The sequence below is a fragment of the Phoca vitulina genome, unplaced genomic scaffold, assembly GCF_004348235.1.
Source record: "Phoca vitulina isolate PV1807 unplaced genomic scaffold, GSC_HSeal_1.0 scaffold31, whole genome shotgun sequence".
Lineage (NCBI taxonomy): Eukaryota > Metazoa > Chordata > Mammalia > Carnivora > Phocidae > Phoca > Phoca vitulina.
Genome location: NW_022589734.1, coordinates 11,352,736 through 11,364,034, shown reverse-complemented (window position 1 = coordinate 11,364,034; position 11,299 = coordinate 11,352,736). Strand labels below are relative to the sequence as shown.

General features: G+C 39.0%; 1 protein-coding gene across 1 annotated transcript in view; it reads left to right on the top strand.

Moving 5' to 3' along the window:
* Window positions 1–1,257: 1,257 nt before the first annotated feature.
* Window positions 1,258–11,299, top strand: part of MAK (male germ cell associated kinase) — a 49,884-nt gene continuing 39,842 nt past the window's right edge. Inside the window, exons 1-3 of the mRNA XM_032424812.1 lie at window positions 1,258–2,048; window positions 9,688–9,742; window positions 10,417–10,538. Of these exons, the coding sequence (XP_032280703.1) occupies window positions 1,948–2,048; window positions 9,688–9,742; window positions 10,417–10,538 (278 nt within the window). The 5' untranslated portion in view covers window positions 1,258–1,947. The remainder of the gene's footprint in view (window positions 2,049–9,687; window positions 9,743–10,416; window positions 10,539–11,299) is intronic.

The window sequence follows — 11,299 nt, the reverse complement described above, 5'->3', positions numbered from 1 at the left end:
TTCACAAAGCTCTGAAAAATGAACATTTTAAAATAAATTTATACAACATTGCAACGTAACACGACCTGAATGATGTGATGCCAGTGTAGCCTTCATTTATGTTACTTAGTGGACTTTCGTGCTCTTTTCTGCAGCCATATTAAGATGCTGCTTGGGAGAAATGGGCAGAAGACATGAACAGACATTTTCCAAAGAAGACATCCAAATGGCCAACAGACACATGAAAAAGTGCTCAACATCGCTCGGCATCAGGGAAATCCAAATCAAAACCTCAATGAGATACCACCTCACACCAGTCAGAATGGCTAAAATTAACAAGTCAGGAAACGACAGATGTTGGCGGGGATGCGGAGAAAGGGGAACCCTCCTACACTGTTGGTGGGAATGCGAGCTGGTGCAGCCACTCTGGAAAACAGTATGGAGGTTCCTCAAAAAGTTGAAAATAGAGCTACCCTATGACCCAGCAATTGCACTACTGGGTATTTACCCCAAAGATACAAATGTAGGGACCCGAAGGGGTACGTGCACCCCAATGTTTATAGCAGCAATGTCCACAATAGCTAAACTGTGGAAAGAGCCAAGATGTCCATCGACAGATGAATGGATAAAGAAGATGTGTGTATATATACAATGGAATATTATGCAGCCATCAAAAGGAATGAGATCTTGCCATTTGCAATGACGTGGCTGGAACTGGAGGGTATTACACTGAGCGAAATAAGTCAATCAGAGAAAGGCATGTATCATCTGATCTCACTGATATGAGGAATTCTTAATCTCAGGAACAAACTGAGAGTTGCTGGAGTGGTGGGGGGGTGGGAGGGATGGGTGGCTAGGTGATAGACACTGGGGAGGGTATGTGCTATTGTGAATTGTGTAAGACTGTTGAATCACAGACCTGTACCTCTGAAACAAATCATACATTATATGTTAAAAAAAAAAAAAAGAAGAAGATAGCAGGAGGGGAAGAATGAAGGGGGAGAAATCAGAGGGGGAGACGAAACATGAGAGACGATGGACTCTGAAAAACAAACTGAGGGTTCTAGAGGGGAGGGGGGTGGGAGGATGGGTTAGCCTGGTGATGGGTATTAAAGAGGGCACGTACTGCATGGAGCACTGGGTGTTATACACAAACAACGAATCATGGAACACTACATCAAAAACTAATGATGTAATGTATGGTGATTAACATTACATAATAAAATTTTTAAAAAATCTTTAAAATAAAAAAAAAGATGCTGCTTGGGAGGTGTTACATAATGTATGCTATATCCACCATATTACTTTTCTAAAATGCACAGATTCCTGGATTCCAAACACATCTGGCCCAGGAGTTTCACATAAGGGATCATGGGCCAAATTAAATGTAATGCAAAAAGTGATTCAAAGAATGGATATAGTATAGTTGTCTGACTTTCCAGTGTCTGATTTGGAATAATACAGATTATATTCAGTATAAAAGGAATCCTACAAATCATTAAGCCAGTATTTACTGAATATAATGGGATAAATAGCACAGCACCATGTAAATGAAGCAGTCATAAATGAATATTATCAGTCTGTTACATGTGAACCCCATTCCACATAGCACAAACGACTTACTGACAAATGTTTAGCCCACCAGTATTTATAATTCTTCCCCGTGCTTAGGTTACCAGTAAATTTTTTGAAGAGATTCTTCAATGAGAATTTTTTATTCTTGTTGTTTGTTTGTTTATAGGGTGTTCATAGGAATGGAAGCACTGTTTCCTTGCCAGATTCCTTATCGCTATATCTCATGAACCTACGTAATCCTGGGGAAGAGCCTGCGTCTAATGATGACAAACCTGTCACCGGTGTAGCAACAACAGTCTGAGGGGAAAAAAACAAAAATAAAGAAGCATTTAAGTTTATATTCAACAAAGAAGTCATTTCAACCAACAACTTCTGTTGCACTATTTTTCCAAGATGAACCGATACACAACCATGAAACAGTTGGGGGACGGCACCTATGGGAGTGTGCTGATGGGCAAGAGTAACGAATCTGGGGAGCTGGTGGCCATCAAAAGGTACGGTGTGCGACACTGCAAGGTTTGAAGCTCTGATCTTTCTTTTCCCTTTCTTTAGAAAGACGTTGAGTATAGACCCTGCGCTTGTTTGGCTCATGGGGAATGCCATTCTGGAGAAACACTGCCAGAAAGGAGGTCTGCTTCTCCCCACATATATTGTTACCGTGTTTTCTGGTTTGTCCAGCTACATTGATACATCAAAAACTATAAGTGCTCTGCTTTTTATGCATAACAAATTGGAGCCGAAACTGAAGGCCATGTTTGAAAATGTTTTAGAATTTAAAGTTGAGTGCAGAGTAGAATTTATTATTTCCTTAAAACAACGGACCTCAGAATCAGATGGTGCTCCTAAGATCAAATTGAGTTCTGACTGGTATGTGCTATTCTCCTAAGCTTACCAGTGAAATAGAATTATTATTAACTTGATTGTTTCTTCTGAATCTACAGTATTTGTTATCTATGACACATAAACAAATTACCCCAACGCTTAGTGATTTAAAACAAGAACAAAGAGTTATGAATTCACCGTTTCCGGGGGTCAGGGATTTAGGAGTAGCTCAGCTGGATAGCTCTGGCTGCAGGTGTCTCCGGGGGGGGGGGGGGGGTGGTCAGCAGAAGGCCGGCCCGGGACGGCAGCATCCCCCTTCGAAGGTGGCTCATTGGGTCAGTGGGCTAGGGCTGCTGTAACAAAGTACCACAGACCGGATGGCCCAAACAGAGATTGCTTTCCTCACAGTTCTGGCAGGTGCGTCATCAGAGATTAAGCTTTCAGCAGGGGTGGTTTCTTCTGCAGCCTCGCTCCGTGGCTTGTAGACGGCTCTGTTCTCCCGGTGTCCTCACAGGATCTTCCCTCTGTGCACGTCTGCGTCCTAATCTTTTCTTATAAGGACACTAGTAATATCGTATTAGGACCCACCCTAAAGACCTCATTGAACCTTAATTAATTCTTTAAAGTCTATCTCTAAATACAGTCACACTCAGATATTTACGACGTCAACATATGGATTGGGTGGGGGAAATTTAGCCGAGACGAGGATGCTGTAACAAAATGTAAGCCACAGACTGTGTGGCTTCAACAAGGGAAACTTACAGATTTACAATTCTGGAGGCTAGAAGTCTAAAATCAAGGTGTCAGCGGGGTGGGTTCCTCCTGAGGTTCTATTCTAGGTCTCTCTCCTTGGCTTATGGATGCCATTTTCTCCCCCCGTCTCTTCCACATGGTCTTCCCTCTGTGCCTATCTCTGAATCCAAATTTCCCCTTTTTTTAAGAACATCAGTCATTTTGGATTAAGGATCACCCTAATGATTTCATTTTAACTTCACTGCCTCTGTAAAGACCCTACCTCCAAATAAGGTCCCATCCTGAGGTACTGGGGGTTAAGACTTCAGCATATGAATTTGTGTGTGGGGGGCACAGTTTAGCCCACAACACAGCACTCAAGCACGTGGTTGACAAGTGGCCTGTTCACGTGGGCCTCTACAGAGGGTTTCGTGAGTCCTCTGGTGACACAGCAGTCGGCTTCCTCCAGAATGAGTCCTGGAGACCGATGACCACATCAACCAAATGATGACAATCTAAAATTTAAAATGCTTTAACAAATGCTCATCAAATGTTAAAAACTTTGAAATAGCATGATCCAAAGCATTACATTTATAAGGAAATAACTTTATAAAATATTGTCAAGAGCCATTATTGTCAAATAAACATACAGTGTGCAATAACTGAAATGAAGTATTTACCGAATGGGCTTAGTAAAATTCAATATCCACTCATGACTGGGAGAAAAAAGCTCTTAGCAAATAGGAATAAAAAGAAACTTCCCTAACCTGATGAGACTTATACAATTCATCATCTTTATGCTGAAACATGAGAAGTACTGCTAGTAAAGTTGGTTTTAAGGCCAGACTGCCTGTGTATCCCTACTAATTAAGGTTGCTTTGGTGATACTAATTAATGCAATAAGAGGGGAAAAAAAATGACTCCCCCTTACATCTTATTGGCTAGAAATGGATCACACAGTCTCCCTTATGTACAAGAGGGGCTGAGAGGGAAGAATCTACTCTTCCAGCTTCTATACTAGGAGGCAAAGCGGGGGGAGCTAGAAATGGCTTTCTGGTATCCAAACAGATACTGGTGTTCTTTGGATTTGGAGAACATGGCATAATTAGTGGCTGTGGTGAGAGGTGTTCTAGTGAAATAGAAGAGGAGATAAGCCAGATTGCAGTAGGGCAAGGAGTAGTAAAAAAGTGGGGTAGTGGGGCGCCTGGGTGGCTCAGTCATTAAGCGTCTGCCTTCGGCTCGGGTCATGATCCCGGGGGTCCTGGGATCGAGCCCCGCATCAGGCTCCCTGCTCGGCGGGAAGCCTGCTTCTCCCTCTCCCACTCCCCCTGCTTGTGTTCCCTCTCTCGCTGTGTCTCTCTCTCTGTCAAATAAATAAAACCTTTAAAAAAAAAAAAGTGGGGTAGTGGAGGCATTGAACTTTGAATAGTCATGGAGTACATGTCTCTTAGTTGCTAAAAAAGTCATAGAAGGCTTTCTTAGTACTGTCAGAATCTGCTCTCAGAATCCCAGAGTACATGGGATGAATACTAAAGTGGAGCTTCTGGCGGTGTGTACATGACTTTGTACAGAGTCTTCATGGATTTGTACAGAGAGCAGAGACTGAAGGATGGCAGGGCAGCAGTGGTAGAAGGTTGGGAGAGGGGGACATCAGAATATATAGGTACTCTTGAGGGGGACAGTGGTGGGAAGGCTGACATGGGATCCAAGCTGGAGGAGGCAGGCAAAGCCAAGTGTTGAATAAGTGGACGTATACAGTACATCCAATGGTAATGATGGTAAAAAAGAGAGGAGGATGTGGTCAGAGTGAAGCGTTAAAGGTTGAGATCTTAGAAGGGTAGAACAATTCCTCATGAGAGCAAGGTGCTTATGAGTGACCACGGCATCATAGAAGGGAGCAGCTCTTTGGAATGAAGAACTGTGTAGCCAAGCTACTGGCAGGATTATCAATATGAATGTTCACTCATCACTCCTAAAATTCTGGACAAAACATAATCTTAGGATGGTTTTTGACCTGCAAGAGTCATGCAGAAGGCAATGCCATTTCTCTCAAGCCTGATGAAAAGCCATAAACTTGGCTTGAGGTAGCAGACCCCTTATTCTCCATTCTCAGTGTATCCCTATTTGTTACCAGAACAACCTACATTCCATAATATCCAATCAGGACCATCATCTTATGCTTCATGGCGTAAAACTTTAGGCACTGCAAATTCAGGCCACAAATACTGTAGGCATAACACTTTAAATCCATCCATGTTGGATTAAAAATTCTAAATAAATTCCATGTTCAATAATTTTCTGTAGCAGATGAAGAGCTGCCTATCTTTAATCTTCAAAGTGGGCAATAAGCATGTCCTCTTGAAGGGAAACAAATTATCTGGAAGAAGGTATTTTTCATTCTGAAAGCCTTTTAAGCAGAAGAATCAGGAGTCGGATGCTGGGGATGGCTATTAGATTAGACAATTAAGAATGATGGTTGAGGAGTGAAGTGGAGAAGAGTCTGAGCACTAGCACAGTAGGGAGTAACCAGGGTGTGGCATGGCAGCTGGTAGATGTCAGATAGAGTGGTATAATTTGAGACGTGAACATGGGAAGGAAGTCTGTACTTGGTTCAGTAAGCAGTGGGCAAGGCTTTTGAGCAGTCTTGAAATGCCATCAAACTGGCTAGGATAAATTGGTGGATGAGTGCTTAGAAGTTGGGAGAACACTATAATGAACAAGATAAAAGGTACTTTTTTGAAAATTTCCTTTGGGAAATTTTAATTTACATCACTGGCAAGAAACCTTTTATTATCTGCTGCCGTTAAAAAAGAAAAAAAAGCTGTAACACAATTCATTCTAGTGGATGGTAGTATGATCCCCTTAACTCATTAAATTTAAAATATTTATTAAGCTCTCTTCTTTTTAAGAACTTGGAAGGCAATTCTATTTTGGAGGGTCTCCTGTTTGTGGGATAGTTCCTCATGAGCCCATCTGTGAGTATAGAAATTCATCTAGTCATTTAGTAAATATTTATTGAGCACTTACTGTATGCCAACAACTGATCTAGGCATGTGGGGGTGTCCTCAAGGAGCTTACATTTGAGGAGGGGGAGGACTGTATAGTATGTTAAAGGTGGTAAGTGCTATGGAGAAAAAGCAGAGCAAAAACAGTTACCTAGTAATAGTGCTATCTTTTTCTTTAGATGACTAGCTGGGAATAGATAGGAAAATTAGCTCACGGCACGTTAATAATAAGGATCGGCCTGAAATGGTCTTTTATTTCCTTTGACCAGCCAGTTCTTTCTAGCTCTGTCTGGCTGGTTGAAACTTCTGTTTTTTCAGTCTTGAGGTTTTTCACCTGCTGGTACCTTCTGTCTTTCAGGTCTCAGCTGACATACTGCCTTATCAAAAAGGCCAGGCCATTAAATTTTTTAAAAGAGTCCCTTTATCTCATGGTCCTTGTAACTACTTTGTCTGTTTCGTGTTCACTAGTCTAAAGCCTATTTCGTGTTAGATGGGAGGCACCATGGTAACCGTCGCTGGTTCTCGTTCGTGCATTGCCCTGGCACATAGTAGGTGTTGAATAAATGAATAAATGAAAGAGAAAATGGCAGGGAATCTAAAAGGAGGTGCCTTTTCTTATCATTCTAACAAATTGGCTTAATTTCTTAAAATTAAAATAAGTTCTTCACATTGGTTGAGGAAAATAAGAACATCCGGTATTTACTGAGCACTGAACTAAGCAGTTTGCAATAGGGTTTTCATATGCAGTAATTTCTACTTTGTAACTATGGAATTTGAGGCACAGAATGGTCAACGGGGAACCTGTGCAAGGTCACACATCAGTGAGTCACTGAGCAAGGATTTGAATCCAGTAGGGGAGTTCCACAGCCCATATTCTTAACTACCATGGCGTGCTGCCAGTTCTTTGTGCTGCCATTCCTTTACTCATTTCCTAACCCTTGTGTATTACACTCTTGTAGGGACTCTGAATACTTCTTCTAGAAATTAGTTTAATCAATAAAGATAACTTTAAGCTTCCTGAGAATCTTCTAGAACATCTCAATAGATTATACTACTAAATGAAAACAGTAGGGCATATACGGTCTTCATTTTTTAAAAAAAAGACTTATTTACTCATTTGGGAGAGAGAGAGTGTGTACATGAGTGGGGGAAAGGGGAAGAAGGAGAGGGAGAGAATTTCGAGCAGACTCCTGCTGAGCATGCAGCCTGAGGCAGGGCTAGATCCCACTATCCTGAAATCATGACCTGAGCAGAAATCACGAGTCAGATGCTTTACTGACTGAGCCACCCAGGTGCTCATAGGGCCCTTATTTTCATAATCCAGCTTTGTAATTTCTATACTTGAAGAAATATTTTTTAGAATATAAATCCTCTTTTTTCTTGTCTCTCATTTTGCGTGGTGACTAAAAATCTGTTCATAAAAAAATACAACCTGTATCTGTGGTGTTTACGGTGGAATTATTTTGTTACCTTTATTACTTTTGGTATATTTATCTCTAATGGTAACACTGGGATGGAAAAGGGAAAATAGAGAATAAAATGCAAGAAAGCAACCTTCTAAATGGGAGAAGATATTTGCAAATAATATATCTGATGAGGGATTAATATCCAAAATATATAAAGAACTTACACAACTCAACACCAAAAAAACCCCCAAAATAACCCGATTAAAAAATGGATGAGGACCTGAATAGACATTTTTCCAAAGAAGAAATGCAGATGGCCAACAGATACATGAAAAGATGCTCAGTGTCACTAATCATCAGGGAAATGCAAATCAAATACACAATGAGATATCACCTCACATTTGTCAGAATGACTAAAATCAAAAAGACAAGAAATAACGTGTTGGTGAGGATGTGGATAAAAGGGAACCCTTGTGTACTGTTGGTGGGGATGTAAATTGGTACAACCATTACGGAAGACAGTATGGAGGTTCCTCAAAAAATAAAAATAGAACTGCCATATAATCTAGGAATTCCATTACTGGGTATTTACCCCCCAAAAATGAAAAACACTAATTTGACTAATTTGACAAGATATATGCACCCCTGTTTACTGCAGCATTATTTACAATAACCAAGATATGAAAGCAACCTAAGTATCCACTGATAGATGAATGGGTAAAGAAGATGTGGTGTGTGTATATATATGTAAAGGAATATTACTCAGCTATAAAAAAGAATGAAATCTTGCCATTTGCAATGACATGGGTGGAGCTAGAGAGTATTATGCTAAGTGAAATAAGTCAGAGAAAGAGAAATACCATATGATTTCACTCATATGTGGAATTTAAGAAACAGAACAAACAAGCAATGGGAAAAAGAGAGAGAGAGAGAGGCAAACCAAGAAACAGACTCTTAACTATAGAGAGCAAACTAACGGTTACCAGAGGGGAGGTGGGTGGGGGATGGGTGAAACAGGTGATGGGGGGATTAAGGAGTGCACTTTTTGTGATGAGCACCGGGTGATGTATGACAGTGTTGAATCACTGTATTTTACACCTGAAACTAATATTACACTGTATGTAATTTAAATAAAAACTAAAAAAAAAATGAAGATGAAGATCTGGTATATATACATAATGGAATATTACTCAGCTATAAAAAAGAATGAAATCTTGCCATTTATGATAACATGCATGGGCCTAGAGAGTACTATGTTAAGTGAAACAAGTCAGAGAAGAACAAATACCATATGCTTTCATGTATATGTGGAATCTAAAAGAAAATGAAACAACTGAACAAAAAAACAGACTCACAAATATAGGGAACAAACTAGTGGTTGCAGGGTGGGGGGGCGGAATGAGAGAAATAGGTGAAGGGGATTAAGAGGTGCAAACTTCCAGTTATAAAATAAATAAGTTACAGAGATGAAAAGTAGAGCAAGGGGAATATAGTTAACAATACTGTAATAATGTCAGATGGTGACTACAATTACCATGGTGAGCATTTCACAGCGTACATAATTGTTGAATCACTATCTTATATACCTAAAACTAATGTAACATTGTATGACAACTAAACTTTAAAAATAAAAATTAAGAAAAAAATTTTTAAAAGAAAGCTATTTCTAAAGTTTGGTTGCTTCTAAATTTTTGTTGACCTGAATCACTTAACTTTATGTGCTTCTTGTTTAAAGCAGAGGTAATGATATAGAAGTTGTCAGATAGAATTATATCACTAAATTCGCTACCAAAATTTGTGATTTTCTTCTCCTCTCCACCTTAGTGTTTCATATTTTTCTGTTTAGTTCTAGAAAGAGGAAATTTGGAAGGGGACCCTTTTAGAAAAGCACAATTAAACTGATCAGGGAAATAAGAGAAGGCACCCAGAAAGGAAGATTAATGATAATCCTTTCACCATTGCGTTTAAAGCAGAATTTCAGATATAACGTAATTGTGAACCTGTACCAAACAGCCTTGAGATACACAGAAGAGAGGTGACTTCCTTATAAGGAGGAGGGAGAGATCACAGCTTACCCAAAGGGAATACTAGAGTAAGAAAGTCAACAGCGTAATTTGTGTTTCAAATCCTCTGTCCCTGTACACTAAACTTTTCTTGTTTGATTTCAGAATGAAAAGAAAGTTCTATTCCTGGGATGAATGTATGAACTTGAGAGAAGTTAAGGTAAAATCCTACATATGAAAAGAACTCAAGGAGGCTTTCGCTCTGCCTCACCTCTCTCATTTCTGAGGACGGTAGCTAAAGGATTGTTCTGTTCTTTGTGGGAAGCATTCCAAAGATAATTATATTTCTTTTTTTTTTTTCTTTATCTTCCTAAGTAATTTCTCATTTCTCATCTGAATGTCAGTGGAGAACAGAAAAAAACTATACCCTCATATGTGAATGTATACGCTCACTTTTAAAAGAACATTTTAATTCATGTTATCAAAGGAAAGGCAACTTTTAATTACTACATACTATTTCTATTTTATGCTATATGATTTGTATAAATTTTTGCATACCTTTGTATGGAATTTCACATAGTTAAGTCAGAAAAAACTTAGGCCTATTGAATAGAATGAGAAAAAAAGTAACAGACTGAAATGTTCGGTAGGTATTATTGACTTGGTTTATTTTTGTACTCACATTCATTACTTAAAACAATTACCACTTATTATAAATTGTGTCCTAAGATGTTCTTAGTCATGTAAAATATTATAGACATTAAGACTTAATTCACTCATGAATTCAGAAGAAATGTAAGATTATTTAAGGTAATTATCATAGAGATTGATGAGATTTTGCCAACTTCTATAACTTTGCCTTAAGAATTTTAATGCTTATTTGTTGTGTTACAGTCTCTGAAGAAACTTAATCATGCCAATGTGATTAAACTAAAAGAAGTTATCAGAGAAAATGACCATCTCTATTTTATATTTGAATATATGAAAGAAAACCTCTATCAATTAATGAAAGACAGGTATGTCTTTATTTTATAAAAACCATAATGTTTTCCCTGTTATCTCCTCTATGAGTTCTTTGGATCCCTTTAATATGTCACACTTTTTGGTGAACAGATTTTTCACTCCAAGAGGTGGATCTAAATTAATTAGCTGTTACCTTTATAACCTTGAAGAAGAACCAGCTATGACATAGTCACCATTTTTCTGATGTAAACACACACACTATCTATCTATACTTTTTGAAACAAAATCTATCTATAGTTTGGCTTATTCGTTTGTTTTTTAAGTAAGCTCCACGCCCAGCATGGAGCCCAACATGGGGCTTGAACTCACGACCCTGAGATCAAGAACTGAGCTGAGATCAAGAGTCGGACCCTTAACCGACTGGCCACCCAGGCACCCCCAAAATCTTTCTAGAGTTTTAATACTAATAAAGCTGGCCTTGAACAAAATTGAGATTACCTTCATTGCTCTTGCAAGCATTTTGTGAAAGGTTAATGGAAAAAGGGAGGAGGGAATGAGGCAGTTTTCATGAAAGAATCTAATAAATTCATTCATTACAATGTTTAAGTGAATGATAAAACATAATGTGTTACCAAACCCAAAGAAATTCTCATTTTCATTTTTAAACCCATGAACAGAATCTCTAAAGAGGGAAAGCTTCAGTCATCTGCCTTGAGCTTGGGGAGGTTAATATTTTGGTGGTAGCTGTCGGTCATACGTGGGAGATTAATGTCCATTTTACCTGTTTTTAAAGCCAGAGTTGTTCAACAAAAGC